The 20,431-nt window shown below is 38.1% G+C and overlaps 2 protein-coding genes across 2 annotated transcripts; both read right to left on the bottom strand.

Annotated features, from left to right (window-relative positions):
* Nucleotides 1–15,278: 15,278 nt before the first annotated feature.
* Nucleotides 15,279–16,865, bottom strand: LOC138906947 (uncharacterized). The gene is made up of 3 exons (XM_070196611.1): nucleotides 16,793–16,865; nucleotides 16,162–16,297; nucleotides 15,279–15,660 (listed from the first exon to the last, which is right to left on the bottom strand). Exons 1-3 carry the CDS (start codon nucleotides 16,863–16,865, stop codon nucleotides 15,279–15,281), a joined length of 591 nt encoding a protein of 196 aa, XP_070052712.1.
* A 155-nt stretch (nucleotides 16,866–17,020) lies between these two features.
* LOC138906946 (uncharacterized) lies at nucleotides 17,021–17,911 on the bottom strand. The gene has a single exon (XM_070196610.1). It carries the CDS (start codon nucleotides 17,909–17,911, stop codon nucleotides 17,021–17,023), a length of 891 nt encoding a protein of 296 aa, XP_070052711.1.
* Nucleotides 17,912–20,431: the final 2,520 nt, after the last annotated feature.

Genomic DNA, 20,431 nt, shown 5'->3' with positions numbered 1-20,431 from the left:
TTCGTGATAAGCCTCCTCGATTGTATGTCGATCGAAAAATGGGGCGGCACAGTCCCCAACCAATGGAGTTGTTACATTCAGTACTAGTATGTCTTCTTTTAATCCCGACATGCTATGGTAATCCGAAATGAATAAGAGCGGGTTGAGTCCGTATCGCCACGGAGCAATAGTCGCGTCCAAATTTAATTTTTTTTTTACTATTCAAAGAGAGGTTGGCTATGGCGGGTTCAAGGAGAGAGGGTGTGGTAGGCCAAAAAAATATTGGAGAGAGATGATCAGAAATGACATGGTACATTTTCAGCTTATCGAGGATTCTTGATAGGAGGGTGTAGAGGTCGGAGATTAGGGTTATAGGTTAGTTAGTAGTCGAGTTTATTTCCTTTCACACCTATACTTCCTTCTCTAGCTGTAGTACTAGTGTTATCCTTGTGTTCCTTATTTTTAAATCGATATTTTTTTACCTCAAGTTCTGTTGGGCGTCATTTTATTTTTCTGGTTGTTGTTACTATTTCGTTTGTCGCAGTTCTCTGTCGTAACTACTGTGATTGTATTGTATTGAGCCGAAAGTCTATCGGAAACAGTCTCTCTACCTTCACAAGGTATGGGTAAGGACTATGTATATATTATCCACTTCGGACCCCATTTGTAAAAATATACTAGGTATATTATAGTTGTTGTTGTTATTGAAAGACTACCAAAGTTTGACTAACATCAAAACCATAAAACGAGAATACTATAAGATCAACTTTCTCCGGATAATCTATATTATATTAAAAGTTGGGTAGTTTGCAATGTGGTTAAGCCAAGTGGCAAGCTAAAATGAAGCCACTTGGTAATTTTAAGACAACAATGATAATTTAAAATTATAAATGGAAACATGATTAATTAAAGTAGTAGTTGAATGAGAAATATTTTTCTAATTATGATAGGAAATATATTTGATGTCTATTGACTAATCAGAACTATATTATATTATTAAATATAGATTTTAATTCGAAAAATAAATAACATAGAGTAGCTTATTTAGTACAAGCTTTGTATCTGATCTTATTTGTGTACAATATACATTATTGTAGGTATCTTTAATAAACTTTTGTGTATAATTCAGTTATGGTAGTTTTTTTTTAGAAAGAATCATAGGGATTTTAATTCGAAAAATAAATAACATAGTATAGTAATATTTAGTTAACCTATAATTATGATACAGACGTCTGTTGACTAATCAATTAAAGATTGATGAAGTATTCTTATTTAGCACAAGCTTTGTATCGGACCTTATTTGTGTACAATATACATTATTTTATGTATCTTTAATTAAAGTTTTGTGTATAATTCAGTTATGGTAGGTATTCTTTTTTGAGAAAGAATCAATTAAATTTTTGTTTTGTATCTTACGCATTCCTTTTAAGTTGAAATAATAATTCTTTATTTGGAAAATAAATAATAAAAAGTAGTACAAGCTTTGCTCTGTCTAGCTTTATTTGTGTATAATATAGATAATGAAAATACACGTTTTGACATTTACACATACCTTTTATAAAAATTAGGTTTTTAGAAAACTATTTTTTTTTTTGAATTGAGATTGAAAAATCAAATTTGAATTGATAGGAGTTAATTACTATAAAAAGATCCGCTAGCGGACCTTATTGATTTTTCGCCGTGCTTTATTATTGAATCTGTAGAGAACTGAATTTCTTTTAATGAAATATGATCTGCAAATGTGTAAAACTATAAATATAGTAATCATATATTGTGTATCTATATTTGTTAGAGATGTGATATTATATGATATATATTATAGGAATATGATATTCTTAAAATATTCTTAGGAGAGATTTTAGAGAGTATGAACTTAAACTCATGTATATATATTCTTCTTTCTCGGAATGAGAAAACAAGGCAGATCCATCTAAAAGTTGTGCAATCTCTAATGTATTACCTTTCCCTTGAAGCAGTAGTGCGTTGAATTCTCATTTTCTTTCTTATTTATGATACTTTGAAAAAATTATGTAACCATTATATGATACTGTTCTTATTGTTCATTCATTTTCTAGAAGTATATCATCAGTTTCTAAAAGCAATTAATATGATTTTTTGGTGAATTTGAATATTGTAAGGTTTATCAAGTTATAAAATGAAGTATTTATGCGATTTTCATAATTGGATCATATGTATGCGTTATATGTAATTACCGATAATTATTGTATTTAAATTTTCAGTCTAACATTTTATTATATCATCTATCATTTATTTTGATTACTTTCATTTCAATAGGCTTACTGGTTGGTTAAAGAACATAGAAAATACTCTTTTGAATAGTTACAAATAAATTGTAATAGGTACAACTGTTAAATTTTAGAGAACACCCATAATCTTTGTGCGGTAATTATCTCAACTGATTGGACCCATGTTATGTATTGTTCTTTAAAATAGAGCACCAAGGACCTGGAATGGGATGACTAAAAAAGAGAGTTTATTTGTAATATAAGATGGTATCGTTTGACTCTTGCATCATTTTCTCATTAGTGTATGCATCGAAAGAACATGATGTAAAATAGTATGTATGTATAGAAAAGATGTCGAATTGAGTTTGTAATTCGTCTTTACTATGACTTAATTCTTATTTGCTTATCTTCAAACCTTTTTATGTAAATATTTTGCTTTTGCAAATAACATAAGTTGTTAATTATTTGGTATACTAGGAGTACAATTATTCAGAATATTTATTTTCTTTTTACTATTTTTTTTATTTAAATAGTAGTACTTCAACATGTACAAAATTATTGTACATCTACAAAAAAAAAAGATCAAATTACTTTTAAATAAAAATTATTTTGTGTTGTTCTGTCATAGCTAAACCTAATTTTCTTCTACTTTTTACCAATTTTTTCACCTTCTCAACCGATTGAATTTTACATAATGAATGAATTTTTCTGCTATAAAATAAGAGTGTGAAAACAAATTAAATTTAAGAGTTAGACTAAGTATTGCATAGTGCAATAACGAACTAACATGGTTTAAAAGGTTGAAAGAATAAGACTTATTTTAGTTTGAGATAAGTAATTATTTTTGATTTGTGATAAGCAACGACATACGATGGATAATATTATATAACTCAAATCTGAATAGGTAAAGTCAAAAATAAAAATATTGAATAATAAATTTTCTAAGCAACATAGTAAAATTTTAGACATATAATGAAATTTCTCATATAGAAACTTTTTAATAATTAAAATAAAATAGAAGAAAAAATATTTCATTAATAGACGTAATACAAAATAAAAAATTATTAAAACATTAGATAAAAAAGTAAAAGAGGAAAACCAATATATCATAGTATAACTAATATACAAAACGGGGGATAGAGAAAATGCTAGGATATTAATTTTAAAAATAAAATAAAGTAATGAAATACAAAATTATTATTGATACATTTAAATATTTTAAAAACTATTAAAAATATAATAAAATTTTAAAAATTAAAGAATTAGGAGAAGGAAAAATATATATCGATGATATATAAAATGGTAATGGACAAGGATACTAAGCCATTAATAGAAACTTTTATACCAATGTAATTATACAAAATATCCGAAAATTTAATAAATTAAAATAAGAAGTACAAAAGTTAATTAATGACTATGTAAATAGTTTTCTTTAATTTTATTATTTTATTTTTGGGTACACTACATTAAGATACAAAATTCTCAATTTTGTTAAAAGAATATGATCTAATATGACTAAGTCAGACCATCATTAGACATAATCAATATTTTTCTAATGTTTGGTTCTAATACTAGTTATTAGATAATAGTTTCCAATTGCGGATGAAAAAGAATATAGCGTGGTTGTGTTAGAATCTTTCATTTAAAGTAGATCACAAAGATCCTTGCTAATGGAAATATATCGGGCCTAACAATTATAACCAAATTCTAAAAGGCAAAATACAAAACTGATCAATCGGCTAAAATTAATTGTATTTGCTAGCCGAAAAATATATAAAATATGTATAAAAAAAAATTATAATACACACACACACACACACACACACACACATATATATTTTAATGATGGAAAGTTTTTCCTTGTTAATATATATATATATATATCTTTCAATTCTAAATGTGTTACAACCATCTAAAATTCAAAAAAAAAAAATTTACTTTATCTTTTAAAGTAAATAAATCTTATCGACCATACTCGATTTTAATGATGGAAAGTTTTTCCTTGTTAATATATATATATATATATCTTTCAATTCTAAATGTGTTACAACCATCTAAAATTCAAAAAAAAAAAATTTACTTTATCTTTTAAAGTAAATAAATCTTATCGACCATACTCGATTTTAATGATGGAAAGTTTTTCCTTGTTATTAGCATACTTTATTAAGTAGAAATTGCGTCACCAACTAACCGTGATATACATCACAAACAATTCATCATTAATAAGAAAGAATTAAGTAACCAGCTTTGTTGCCCAAAAATGTCAGACCCTAGATATTTATGCTCTCCTAAAATACTAGTAAAAATAACTTGAATGGCGAGTAGTTTATGTATCTTAATTTTATTTTAATAGTATAATGACAAATAATTCCACAAATATAGGTTAAGTTATTTGTTAAGTTTGTTTCAACATTATCAATGCTCGTTTATATAATTACAATAAAATCTTCTACAATAATTAATAAAGATCTTTTACAACAAATCATATGAATTTTGGAACTCCTACATCAAAAATCTCCTCTCACAACAAATATGAATTTGATAAATCATCAATATGTATGTAATTTATCCGGCTTAAATGTTAACTCAAACTTTTTTTGTTAAAAAAAGGCCAAAGAAGTATTTCCTTGTCAAAGTAACCATCTTTAATAGAAGATGAAACTGTAATAAAAGAACTTTTTTGGCTTAAAATAATATTCGAATATTGATCCATAAATATCTTGCACCTCCAAGAGGGTACTGGATTAATCTAATCTAATTAGAACTGTCCTTCTAGCTTGTTACAATAATTTATTTGTATGATGAAGTTGTTAATTAATTGTTTATGGACAAGTAGTTGTGGAGTGTCAACAAGTAGAAGAATGAAAAGAAAATAAAGGACTTTAGGTGCAAATTGATATACTGGGCCCCGTTCCAAATTATAAATTCGAGTTAATTAAGTTTGATTTCGATTTTGATTGTATTTGTTTATTTATGTCGTCAGTCATTTTGTTTGTTTCCTTTTATTTTTTAAGATTATCATTACCATAAGAAGCATCAGCGAAGCACATGTTTTATGTAAGACTTGCACAAGTAAGGAATTAATAATTGATAATTAGTAGATTATAAATATAAGTACACACTTAAATGTACTATAAATGCATAGACTTATTGTAAATCTACTCGTCACAAATAATATAATTCAAAATCGGGGGAAAGTGCACGGGTGGACATTCGGTGAACCTCTACTCCCGCATTTACCCCATATCGTATGGTACCGCCCTATGTTGGAGGAGCTTAGGAAATAATTAAAAGAGCTATTGGATGTCGGTCACATCCGCTCATCGAAGACACCCTTCGGCGCGCTAGTGTTGCTTCAAAAGAAGAAAGATGGATCGTTGCGCTTATGCATGGACTGTCGGGTGCTTAATAAGGTCACCATGAAGAATAAGTACTCGATCCCGTTCATTGTTGACTTATTTGATAGATTTGGGCAATCCAAGCACTTTACTAAGGTGGATCTCCCTAAGGGCTACTACCAAGTTCTCATTGCGGAAGGGGATAAGCCGAAGATGGCATATGTGATAAGATAGGGAGCTTTTGAATGGTTGGTGATACCCTTCAGCTTAACCAATGCAACTGTAATGACCCGACCGGTCGTTTTGAGAGTTGTAGCCATGTTCCCCCATTTACTGCTCATTTTGTATTTTATATTTGTTATATGACTTGTTGCGGTAGTTGGTTCGGGTCTGGAGAGGTTTCGGAATGAATTGAGACACTTAGTCTCAAGGTTAAAAGTTTAAGTTAAAAAGATTGTCCGGATGTTGATTTATGTGTAATCGACTCCGGAATAGAGTTTCGATGGTTCCGTTAGCTCCGTTGGGTGATTTTGGACTTAGGAGCGTGTTCAGATTGTGGTTTGGAGGTCTATAGTTGGATTAGGCTTGAAATGGCGAAAGTTGGAAATTTAGGAGTTTGACCGAGAGTGGACTTTGTGGTTACCGGGCTCGGATTGGAGTTCCGGGAGTTGGAGTAGATCCGTGGTGTCATTTGTGACTTGTGTGCAAATTTTGAGGTCAATCTGACCTGATTTGATAGGTTTCGGCATCGTTTGTAGAAGTTGGAATTTCCTTAATTTCAATGGGATTGAATTGGGATGCAATTCGTGTTTTTGATGTTGTTTGATGTGATTTGAGGGCTCGAGTAAGTTCGTATCATATTTTAGGACTTGTTGGTATAATTGGTTGAGGTCCCAGGGGCCTCGGGTGGAGTTCGGATGGTTAATGGATCGAATTTGGAGTTTGGATGATTGCTGAAGCTGGGAGTCTGCCGGTGTAATCACACCTGCGGAGCTTTGATCGCAGGTGCGTGCTTGGAAGCGCAGAAGCGAAATTTGGATTGGGACTGTGGAACGCGCATTCCCACAGATGCGGACTCGCACCTGCGCGTGGAGGATCGCAGAAGCGGACTGGTCCGCAGATGCGGATGGATTTGCGCAGATGCGCACCCGCAGGAGCGAGATTTGTGACCGCAGAAATGGTTGGTCGGCATTAAGTGGATTTCGCAGATGCGGATGGCTGACCGCAAAAGCGGTACCGCAGGAGCGGATTTTTGGGCCGCAAAAGCGAGAAGGCCTGGGTAGATTATTAAAAACGAGGGTTCCGAGATTTTTACCATTTTAAACATTTCAAGCTCGGAATTTGGTGATTTTTGAGAGGATTTTCGGAGGATTTCTTGAGGTAAGTCACTTGTGGTTTAATTTGCTCAATAATTGTTTTTCCCCATTGATTTTTTCGTCTAGATTGTGTGATTTTAAGGTGTAATTTGGGAGGTTTGAGGCTAGGGATTTGAAGAGTTTAATTTGGGGATTTGAGTGGCGATTTGATGTCGAATTTTGATAAATTTGATATGGTTAGACTTGTGGTTGATTGAGTGTTTGGATTTTGTGACTTTTATTGGATTCCGAGACGTGGGCCCGGGGGCCGACTTTTGAGTCAACTTTTTAATTTTTGGTTAATAGCTTAGTATTTACTTATGGAATTGATTTCTTTAGCCCGTGTTGATTGTATCGAACTGTTTGTGGCTAGATTCGAGGCATTTGGAGGCCGATTTACGAGGCAAGGCGTGTTGGAGTAGGGATTTGCACGATTTGAGGTAAGTAACAGTTCTAAATTTGGTTCTGAGGGTATGAAATCCGTATTATGTGTCGTGTGATTGGTTTTGAGATGACGCACATGCTAGGTGACGGGCGTGTGGGCGTGCACCGTAGGAATTGTGACTTGGTCAATTCCATGGAATTGTATAGTTGAATAATCTGTTGTTATCCGTATATTCTCCATGTGTTATAAAAAATTGAACTACAAATCATATTAGAAATCATGTTTAGGCTATGTGTTGGCACTATAGGGACCCACAAAGGTGTTGTTACATGTTGAATTATCTGCTAAATTCTTGTTTGTACTCAGTCACAGTTTTACTACATATTATATCTCAGTCTCTATTATTCTTTATTGATACATTATATCATCGCTGTTTGGGTTGATTATCATGATTATTGAGAGCCCGAGAAACTGGATAGATTGATGACTGAGTGAGACCGATGGCCTGATTGTGAGGATATTTATGGGAGCGGGCTGCACGCCGCAACATATTTTATTGATTTATACCATGATTGGCTTGTTATAGCGCTTGGGCTGAAGGAGCTCCTCCGGAGTCTGTACACCCCTAGTGAGTGCAGGTACCTACTGAGTGCGAGTGCGAGTGCCGAGCGCGAGTGACGAGTGTCTGAGAGAAATGAGAGAGTGTGAGGAATGAGTGACTGTGAGGTTGGAGTGAATGGGAGGATTGAGTGACTGTCACTCTAAGAATATGCACTTGATTTCATTACTGTTGTACTTCAGCTGGCATATATCACTGTCATGAAATTTCTGAGAGATACTATATCCTGTTTCAATTGAACTTGGCATGAATTATCTGTTTTAGCTTTAACTGTCGAACTTGAAAGCATGCTTATTTTTTCTGTATTGTATTTTCTGAAATTGAACTGTATCCGTAAAGCTCGTCACTACTTTCAGTCCAATAGTTAGTCTTGTTACTTACTGAGTTGGTTGTACTCACGCTACACCCTGCACTTCGTGTGCAGATCCAGGTGTTTCCGGACACGGTGAGTGTTGATTATCTGAGCAGCTTGACCATTTTGGAGATTTCAAGGTAGCTGCCCGACGTTCGCAGACCTTGACTCTCCCCCAATCTTTCAGCTTTATGCATTTAGTTTCAGTTTTTCATAGACAGTATTTTCAGACTTGTGTTGTATAGACGCTCATGTACTCAGTGACACCCTGTTTTTGGGAATTTTTGTATTGAGTTTTGCCTTCCCTTCCAGTTTATGAGAACTTTTATTATTCAAACCTGTGTTATTTCATTGCTTACTTAAAAGTGTTGGAAATATTTTGAGGTGTCGGCTTGCCTAGTACCACGTTAGGCGCCATCACGACAGGCTAAGTTTTGGGTCGTGACAGCACCAACAACATTTTGCACCCTCATGAACAAGATATTTCATCTCTGCCTTGACTAATTCGTGGTAGACTTGGACGACCTAGTCATCTACAGCAACACCCTGGAGGAGCACGTGGAGCACTTAAGGAAGGTTTTCCAAGTTTTGCGAGATAACAAGATATATATCAAGAGGGAAAAGTTCAAGTTTGCATAATCAAAGGTGCACTATGTAATAAACAATGGCAAACTACGCATGGACACGGCTAAGGTACGGGCTGTCCAAGATTGGGAGGCACCTAAAAAAGTAACTTAGTTAAGATCCTTCCTTGGCCATGTTAACTACTATTGTTGGTTTATCAGTGGCTACTCAGCCAAGGCCGCACCATTGATCAAGTTCCTAAAGAATAAAAAACCATGGGTTTGGACAGAGTATTGTCAAAAGACATTTGAAGAGCTTAAGGCAGTTGTGAGAGAAGAGCCAATCTTGGTGTAGCCTTACTTTGCCAAGACATTCGAGGTGCATACAGATGCCTCAGACTTTGCCATTGGGGGGTGTCTTAATGTAGGATAGGTGTCTTATAAAATTCAAGAGCTGAAAGTTGAACGATACATAGCTATGTTATATGGTGCAAGAAAAAGGAGATGAGTGTCATTATGAATTGCCTTCACAAATGGCAACACTACTTGCTCGAGTTGAGGTTCAATGGTCAAGAATGATAATGTGGCCACTAGCTACTTTCAGACGCAGAAGAAGCTCATAACAAAGCACACTAGGTGGCATAATTTCTTGGTTGAGATTGATTATGTGCTGGAGTATAAGCCAACAAGGGTAACATCGCCGCTGATGCCTTGAGTTGGAAGGCGAATTTGCAGCCATCACTTTAGCAAGATTTGACATTCATGAAGCTATAAAAAAAAACATAAACCATGATCAGCAACCAAATAGTTTATAGAGTTAGCTACCTAGGGAAAGACGAGGCACTTTTGGGTGGAAGATGGCCTATTGCTTACTAACTGATCAGCGGGTTTACATGCCTAAGTTTGGAGAAATTAGATGGTGAATCTCGAGGGAGAGTCATGACAAAATGTGGGTGGTCATCCTAGCCAACGTTGCACTAGGGCCTTGGTAGAGTCAGTCTACTATTGGTCGAGCATGCGAGATGATATAAAGTGTTATATGCAGACTTGTCTTGTGTGCCAACATGACAAGGTTGAGCAGTAGCAAACCAGAGGACTTATGGGGTCATTACCAATTACGGAGCATCCATGTGAGAGTGTGACTATGGACTTTACCACTTGTTTGCCAAAGTCCGATAGTTATGGCACTATTATGATAGTTGTAGATAAATTTTCTAAGTAGCCACTTTCATGCCCCCTTCCAGGTTGCACAACTAAGGTAGCCACCAAGTTATTCATTAAGAACATATGGTGAAGTATTGGGGCTTACCAAGGCATATCATTAGTGATCGAGACTCCTGCTTTATTGAAAACTTTTAGAGAGAGTTGTTCAATATATTTGGAACGAAGTTGTACTTTTCGACTAGCTTCCACCCGCAGACGGGTGGACAGACGGAGCAGGTCAATACCTTATTGTAGTGCTATATGAGCGCACATCAGAAGGATTGGGGAAGGCTCTTGGACATAGTCCAATTGTCTTATAACGTGCAGAGAAGTGAGTCCATGGGGCGGACACCCTTTGAGCTAGCCATAAGCCAACAGTCAAAAACTCCACATTCACTACTTGTTGCGTTCAAAAGAAAGATTTTGGGGGCTTATCATATAGCCAAAGGATGAGAGGAGCGACTTGATACTACTAAGTCCTATTTGGACAATGCAGCTAATAAGATGAAAAAGTTTGTGGACTGCAAGTGGCATCCCACAGACTATATAATTGGAGAAATGGTCATGGTGAAGTGTAACCCGAGATAGTTCAAGGCACTACGAGCATGCATCAGAATTTGATTTACATATATGAGGAGTCATTTAAGATCGTAGCCAAGGTGGGCAAGATCTTTTACAATCTTGACATGCCATGCAGTATGCTTTAGCCGTACCATGAATACAAGGATAATTCAAGTAGGGGCCAATTAAGTCGGGTGCTTATTACTATCACTGCCTCTCATAATCGGGAGATTGAGGCTATCATTGACTACCAAGCTATACAAAAATAAGGACAAAAATCCACCACCATATTTCTCGTCCATTGGAAGGGGCAAGCACTGGAGTAGGCCACATGGGAGCGATATGAAGACTTGTGGTGATTCAAAGAAAATATCCGTGAGTTTATCAAGCAGTATTTACGTCGCAGTCCATTTGGCCCAACACATCATCATGTTATATAGCTTCCATTTGGTACATATTTTTACCATGTGAGATGCTTACATAATAGAACTTTTGGGAAGGTTCTAGAAAAATATGGAGATTTACCCTGGAAGACCCTATGTCACGCCCCAAACTAGGGGAGGCATGATTGGCACTCGATACTGTATTCGATCGAGTTAGCTACTAAACATACTAGCTAACTAGACTGGGGGCCCAACAGATCGGGCAGCACAACATCTGAAATACTAAGCCTGGACCGTAAGGTTATGACATGAATAACAATAAGCCATATAAACATAGGTAAACAAGCCAAAATAATAAAATACTAGCTGGCTGACAAGGCCGCGACTGAAGACATACATGCCTACACACCTATATATACATGCCAAGCCTATGGGCTGGAGACTGAAAGCAGCAAAAAGAAAGCCAGAATATTGTGTCCACAATAGCCTCTAAGAGTATCATAAGCACTGTCGAGATAAGGCCCCAACTATACCCAAACTGTACAACAAAAGTAACCATCCTATGAAAGCTCCAGGAAGAGGTGGAGCTTACCAACTCACAGCTGAGCCCCGAAATCCTAGCGGAGGGGTCGATCAGAGTCCCTACTTGGACCTGCACGCACGAAACAAAAATGCAGTGTCCCCAGGCAACGGGACATCAGTACGAATAAAAATATACCGGTATGTAAGGCAGAAAGTAGAATCATACATAGCTGATGTAAAAAGGTAATAAAGATGCCACCTGACACTGAAACTCTGATAGCCTCCATGGCCGACATCCGACCTCATAGTAATAAAATATGCATGGTATGCTCGTGTAATCGTATGTCGTGAATACATATATATTGATGTAAATGCATGACATACCCAACCAAATGCTAGCAATGGCAGTCTCTCCCGGTAGCTAACCGGTATCATATTGCCAACCTGTGGCCATCTGTACAATATATATAGTCTTTCGGGCAAATAGGCCCCTTACCTCCGATTATAGCTAGAAGTCCATACATAATATGTCATGTATGATATGAACTTTGAATGCACATAATAGGCCATAACAAGAACTTAGCCAACCTTGGCTCATTGGTACTCTTATTCTCATAATCTCATAATCACCTTCGTATCGCATACAAATGTCTCGTGGAACCTCGTATCTTTTTTAATAAGTTTGAAAACTTAACTCGACTTTTAGAAAGATAACTTAACTCTGAATATGTTCATAAAAAGCTTAAGGTGCTTCACTTAGTCCTTATACCTGATTTCTTGATAATTAGTAAAAGAAAGTATTTCAAAAAAATCAAATGTTTTAGTAGTTTAAACATAAAAATTATATTTGAGAATTTTGAAATCGACGTGTCACTTTAGAGATTTTAAAATATACTTTAACAAGAAAGAAGGACTGATTGCAAATACTAAATTCCTTTATTTTTAAGTCACACAACCCAAAGACGAATAAGAATTCATATATATGGACATATATTTAAGAAAGCCGACAAAATGACATATATAGATGTCGAATACCCTTTTTAACCGAACGAGTGGAATATCAACCTAATAGCATCATGAAAATACTTCAGCTACGATACCAATGCCTTTCACAGAAGGTCTTTCTAGCAACAGAATAGTAAAATATCACATTTGGCGTCTTAGGAATTTTCCAAAATTCGTGCTAAAAGGAAGGACGAAGCTTAGCCTTAACATACCTCTCCAATGAACGTCCGAATGCCTGTAGTTCCTTCACGAAAGTTGTTCCTTACGTCCTAAGCTTCGAAACCACTATAGCTTCGAAACCACTATATATATGCAGCTTATACGCACCTATAAATAGTTCATAAATGAGTTTAAATCGGCAGATTTGCCATATGACCCTAACTTGACGAAACGCCCGTAGAACTTTGTAAAAACGATCATAAAAGAGTCCCAAGATGATTACCTTGGCAAACCAAGTATAAATCCTGAAGAACCAGCAAGAACAACAATTTCCTATCTTCCAAAAATAGCTCCAAACACAGCTAATAGAAGGGGAAAACGATTGCAAAGCGTAGAGATTGCGCTTCTAGGCACGGGGGCAAACTTTAACGATAGAAATCGTTAAAAACGCACCTTAATCACTCAAGAACACCATGAAACCCTCTCTTAAGCTTTCTCACTGTTTTGGGACGAAGATAAAATATTTTGGGGTCTTAAAAGTCAGATTTTCCGACTTATACCACTTGTTTGACCCGACCCGGTTCGCGACCCGATTTTAGCCCGGACAGTCCGCGGTAAAACAGTCATAACTGTTTACTCCAATGTCGGTTTGATGTGAGATGTCTTTGGTTGCAAACTAGACTTGTAGACCTTCGATTTGATAGGTTGTGGGTCCCATAACTCTTTATATATTTGGAGAAATGATCTGATACATTTGACCCAAAGTTTAGAAAATTTATTAGAGAAATTTACGATAACTTTTGCCGACATTTATTTCGCAACTTGCTTGACTTCAAAACTTAACATGTGACCAGTGTGATATTATAATACCTCATAACACATTATTCTTAGCATATTATACACTCTTAGTCTTATCCCACAAGTGAAAGTTAATTTAAACCTTCCGAACGCACGGGGTGCTACCCGAGCCATTTCATTAACCATGAACCTTTGTTTAAGGGATTTCTTTGACTTAAAGCTTTAGTTTAGTTCCTTGATATTACCACACATTTTCAGTCTTATTCTCCCAATGTGCTATACCCAATTATATATACCTAATATAACCACGCCACGTTACGTATATTACGTAAGAGAAGAGAGAAACACCTGGGGTCTCACAGTCTCCCCCCTTAAGAATATTTTTTCCGCGAATGGGTCAAGTCAATTCTTTGGTTTCATTTCTTGTCCGCTAATACCTTATTTGCGAGGCTATATTTGTTACATTTGCAAAGTATAAATCAAATTCTGAAGATTCCAACTACTAGGCTTCGTATAGCTATCTCGCAATAAGAAATTTAAATTGCACTTTCAAGTCATTTAAAATCCAATTAAGTTGGTGTAAAGAAATAATTGGCAATTATTTAAATGCGACTCACCTTAAGTCGTAAATAGGTGGGGGTACTTCTTCCTCATTTCCTCCTCAGCTTCCCAGGTCATTTCCTCGATGTTGTTATTTCGCCATAACACTTTCACGGAAGGCACTTCTTTAGTTCGAAGCTTCCTTACCTGCCGATCTAAAATAACTACCGGTACCTATGCATAATATAAGTCTTCAGCAATGTGAATATCCTCAATGGGTGTAATATGTGAAGGATCTCCAATGCACTTCCGCAACATAGATACATGAAACACAGGATGGACTGCTTCCAATTCTAAAGGCAAATCAAGCTCGTACGCTACCTACCAATCCTTCAAATAATCTTATACAGTCCAACATACCTGGGGCTGAGCTTCCCCTTCTTTCCAAATCGCATGACGCCCTTCATAGGCGATACTTTCAGGAAAACCCAATCTTCTACATCAAACTCTAAGTCTCGTCGTCGAATATCTGCATAAGACTTTTGCCAACTTTGTGCTGTACGCAGCCGGTCTCTAATAAGTTTTACCTTTTCCATGCTTGCTGGACTAAGTTAGGACCTAGCAACTCTGCTTCCCCGACCTCGAACCAACCGATCGACGACCTACACTTCCGCCCGTATAGTGCTTCGTAAGGAGCCATCTGAATACTAGCTTGGAAGCTGTTATTATAAGTGAACTCAATAAGAGGTAGATGATCATCCCAACTTCCTTTAAAATCTATCACGTAGGCACGTAACATATCCTCAACTGTCTGAATAGTACGCTCTGCCTGTCAATCAGTTTGCGGATGAAAAGCGGTGCTAAGATTTACCTGCGTGCCTAGACCCTTCTGAAAAGATTTCCAAAAATATGTTGTAAATTGAGCCCCTCGATCAGAGATAATATATAATGGCACTCCGTGAAGGCGAACAATCTATCGAATGTAAAGCTTGGCATAATCCTCGGCTGAATATGTCGTCCTGACTGGCAGGAAATGAGCAGATTTTGTAAGCCTATCAATAATTACCCAAATAGAATCATACCTCCGTGGAGTGCAAGGCAAACCAGTGATGAAGTCCATATTTATCATGTCCCATTTCCATAATGGAAGCTCAATACACTGAGTTAGGCCTCTAGGCCTCTGATGTTCGGCTTTAACTTGCTGGCAGTTGGGACATTGGGCTACCATCTCCGCGATATCTTTTTTCATTCCATTCCACCAATAGATCTGTCAAAGGTCCCGATACATCTTTGTCGCTCCGGGATGAACTGCATATCTAGAATAATGGGCCTCCGAAAGAATCTTGGCACGGAGCTCTCCTACTGATGGTACACATAAGCGGCCCTGGTATCTAAGGACTCCATCTCCAGTTAGCTCAAATAAAGGTTGTCGCTGCTGTGGAATACTTCCCCTCAGTTTTATAAGCTCAGGATTCTCGTGTTGTCGCTCTTTCACTTCAGTAACAAAAGAAGATTTTGCCGTATTCTGAACGAGAATGCGTCCACCCTCTGCATCTACCAAACGCACCTGCAAACTAGCTAGCTGGCATAGATATTTGGTCATCTTGACCTTATCAGCTTCAACATGGCTTAGACTGCCCATGGACTTCCGGCTAAGGGCATCAGCAACAATATTAGCTTTGCCGGGATGATATAAAATATCAACATCATAGTCCTTTAGTAATTCTAGCCATCTTCTTTGTCGTAGGTTCAGCTCCCTCTGTTTAAATAAATACTGAAGGCTCTGGTGGTCGGTGAAAACATCAATATGAACCCCATATAGATAATGCCGCCAAATCTTTAAGGCAAATACAACTTCGGCTAACTCAAGATCGTGCGTAGGATAGTTCTGTTCATGTTTTCGCAACTGTCTGTAGGCGTACGCGATAACCTTACCATGCTGCATAAGAACACAACCTAGGCCAATTCTCGAGGCATCACAATATACAACATAACCCTCGGTGCCATCCGGAAGAGTCAAGACAGGTGCCGTAGTAAGCCTTTTCTTTAGTTCCTGAAAACTTTGTTCACATGCCTCAGTCCACTGAAACTTAGCTCCCTTATGTGTCAGTTTCGTCAATGGTGCAGAGATAGAGGAAAATCCCTCCACAAACCTTCGGTAATACCCTGCCAAGCCTAAAAAGCTACGAACCTCTGTCGGATTCAAGGGCCTCGGCCAAGTCATTACAGCTTCAATCTTTTGGCCATCAACCTTGATACCATCGCCGGTAATAACATGACCAAGAAAAGCTACAGAAGTTAGCCAAAATTTACATTTAGAGAATTTAGCATATAACCTGTAGTCCTGGAGAGTCTGCAATACAGCTCGCAAGTGGTCCGCATGCTCGGCTTCCGATCGTGAATATATTAGGATGTCGTCAATAAACACAATCACAAATTCATCCAAGAATAGTTTGAATACCCGGTTCATAAGATCCATAAAGGTTGTTGGGGCATTTGTAAGCCCGAAAGACATGACAAGGAATTCAAAATGGCCATACCTCGTCCTAAATGCTGTTTTTGGGATATCAATATCCCTGACTCGTAGCTGATGATAACCGGATCGCAAGTCGATCTTCGAAAAGCATTTGGCACCTTGTAACTGGTCGAACAAGTCATCAATCCGTGGAAGAGGATACTTATTCTTGATAGTGACTTTATTTAGTTGCCTGTAGTCAATGCATATCCGCAAGGACCCATCGTTCTTTCGAACAAAGAGCACCGGAGCACCCTATGGGGATGTACTTGGCCTAATAAAGCCTTTATCGAGCAAGTACTTCAGTTGTTCCTTCAATTCCCTTAGCTCTGCAGGAGCCATTCTATAGGGAGGAATGGATATAGGCTGCGCATCAGGAAGCAAATCTATAGCGAAATCGATTTCCCTTTCGGGGGGAATTCCTGGAAGCTCGTCAGGGAATACCGTAGGGAATTAATTCACAATAGGAACCGACTAAAGAGTCGCTGGCTCCTTATCTATATCCCTTTCCATTCAAGGACAGGCTCACCAGAAAAATAAAATCGGACCAACTTTGCACGACAATCAATATTAGCATAACAAGCTGCCAACCAATCCATACCCATAATGACATCGAAGTCTGTGACAACATCTGGGGATGCCTCTGAATCCTGTCGGCCTGTGAGTACATAAAAGCGGTTCTGGCCACCACTAGAACCTGAGGTGTCTCCTCCACCTCTCCCCCTACCACGACCCTGAGTAGACTGTGGACCTGGTCGGGGAGCACGGACTAAGGGCGAAGAGGCTGCTGTGAATCCTAAAGGCTGAGCTGGTGTACCTCTGCCTAACCCCGGGCACTGGCTAATATAATGTCCTGTCTGCCCACAATGAAAATATGCACTCGAACCCTGTCTACATTGCCCGGTGTGCAGCTTACCGCACTGAGTACATGGAGGAGTAAGCTGTCTCATCTGTGCAGAACGCTCCTGTCGACGACCCTCAGGCTGGCCTGAGCTCTGCCCCGGTCCTGACTGAATATAACGATCAAACTGCTGGCCCTGCATCTGTGGTGGGAAACTACCTGCTGACCGAGGTGGATATCGATGGAGTGGGGGCCTAAAATCAACTCGTGGCTCCCTATAAGACCCCATAGTACGAGCCCTCTTACTCTGCTCCCTATCCCTGCAAGTATCACAGATCCGACGGGAAAGGTCCTCTATAGTCTGAGCGAAAGCCTGTATGCGGGAAATATCTACATCATCCGATAGGGATGCAACCCTACAGTCTCTAATCAGATGATCCCCCAAACCATCCACATAATGATGAACTCTAGCCCTCATGGTATGTACTATATCTGGTGCATACCTTGCCAAAGAATTAAACTTATGGCTATAATCCCTCACACTCATATCCCCCTGCTTTAGGCTAAGAAACTAGTCAAGACGGGCCTCCCGAACCTCCCGTGGCAAATAACGGGCTAAAAAAGCCTCATAGAAGTCCTCCCACTCTGCTGGCGGAGCATCAGGTCCTCTAGATCTCTCACATGCCTCATACCATAGGACGGCTACATCACGTAGTCGAAAAGAAGCCAACTCCACAGCCTCGGTGACGGAGGCATGCATCACCCTCAATACTCTATACATATGGTTTATAAAGTCCTGGGGATCCTCAGTGGAACTGGATCCTGTAAATAATGGAGGGGCCAAGTGAAGAAACTCTCGTACCGTCGAGCTTCCTATTTGATCTCTCCGGGCATCTGCTCCTGACTCTAGCTGTCGCTCATGAATAGAAACCATCCTAGTCAGCAACTGAACAGCCTCCCTCATCCCCTGCTCCCCAGTCTCTGATGGGGGAATAATAGGTGCTGGAGGTCCTGTGTCTCTAGCTGCCTCAGGTACCAATGGAACTGGTGAGGCTGGGGGTACTGCATCTCCCTGGGCTCCAACAAGTGCTGGGGAAGCTGAAACTAGGGGTACTGGAGACTCACTGTGAGCCTCTAAGGGAAATCTATCCCTCTGACCCGGTGGGGAACGACTGGTACCTTCTCCCGGATCCATACCTATCTCTCGCTGTGCCATCTCCTGAGCGTAGGTAGCCTGTTAGATAGGAAACACAAAGAACGATTTAGATTTCATATGTTCTTATAACTTCGCTCTCTAGCACGATCTATTAATTGAAAGAAATGTAACCATTCCTGAATGCCTCATAGCCTCCTGATTATAAGTGTGGTGCACAACACACCCATAAGCAAGACTCTACTAGACACGACTTGTGGACTCTCTGGGATACGACTTGCTCTGATACCAAGTTTGTCACGCCCCAAACTAGGGGAGGCACGACTGGCACTCGATACTGTATTCGATCGAGTTAGCCACTAAACATACTAGCTAACTAGACTGGGGGCCCAACAGATCGGGCAGCACAACATCTGAAATACTAAGCCTGGACCATAAGTTTATGACATGAATAACAATAAGCCATATAAACATAGGTAGACAAGCCAAAATAATAAAATACTAGCTGGCTGACGAGGCCGCGACTGAAGACATACATGCCTACACACCTATATATACATGCCAAGCCTATGGGCTGGAGACTGAAAGCAGCAAAAAGAAAGCCAAAATATTATGTCCACAATAGCCTCTAAGAGTGTCATAAGCACTGTCGGGATAAGGCCCCAACTATACCCAAACTGTACAACAAAAGTAACCATCCTATGAAAGCTCCAGGAAGAGGTGGAGCTTACCAACTCACAACTGAACCCCGAAATCCTAGCGGAGGGGTCGATCAGAGTCCCTACCTGGACCTGCACGCACGAAACAAAAATGCAGTATCCCCAGGCAACGGGACATCAGTACAAATAAAAATATACTGGTATGTAAAGCAGAAAGTAGAATCATACATAGCTGATGTAAAAAGGTAATAAAGATACCACCTGACACTGAAACTCTGATAGCCTCCATGGCCGACATCCGACCTCATAGTAATAAAATATACATAGTATGCTCGTGTAATCGTATGTCGTGAATACATATATATTGATGTAAATGCATGACATACCCAACCAAATGCTAGCAATGGCACTCTCCCCGTAGCTAACCGGTATCATATTGCCAACCTGTGGCCATCTGTACAATATATATAGTTTTTCGGGCAAATAGGCCCCTTACCTTCGATTATAGCTCGAAGTCCATGCATAATATGTCATGTATGATATGAACTTTGAATGCACATAATAGGCCATAACAAGAACTTAGCCAACCTTGGCTAATTGGTACTCTTATTCTCATAATCTCATAATCACCTTCGCATCACATACAAATGTCTCGTGGAACCTCGTATCTTTTTTAATAAGTTTAAAAACTTAACTCGACTTTTAGAAAGATAACTTAACTCTGAATATGTTCATAAAAAGCTTAAGGTGCTTCACTTAGTCCTTATACCTGATTTCTTGATAATTAGTAAAAGAAAGTATTTCAAAAAAATTAAATGTTTTAGTAGTTTAAACATAAAAATTATATTTGAGAATTTTGAAATCGACGTGTCACTTTAGAGATTTTAAAATACACTTTAACAAGGAAGAAGGACTGATCGCAAATACTAAATGCCTTTATTTTTAAGTCTCACAACCCAAAGACGAATAAGAATTCATATATATGGACATATATTTAAGAAAGCCGATAAAATGACATATATAGATGTCGAATACCCTTTTTAACCGAACGAGTGGAATATCAACCTAATAGCATCATGAAAATACTTCAGCTACGATACCAGTGCCTTTCACAGAAGGTCTTTCTAGCAACAGAATAGTAAAATATCACATTTGGCGTCTTAGGAATTTCCCAAAATTCGTGCTAAAAGGAAGGACGAAGCTTAGCCTTAACATACCTCTCCAACGAACGTCCGAATGCCTGTAGTTCCTTCAC

This window comes from Nicotiana tomentosiformis, chromosome 3 (genome assembly GCF_000390325.3).
Source record: "Nicotiana tomentosiformis chromosome 3, ASM39032v3, whole genome shotgun sequence".
In the NCBI taxonomy this organism is placed as follows: domain Eukaryota; kingdom Viridiplantae; phylum Streptophyta; class Magnoliopsida; order Solanales; family Solanaceae; genus Nicotiana; species Nicotiana tomentosiformis.
This window is presented reverse-complemented; position numbering and strand designations above follow the sequence as displayed.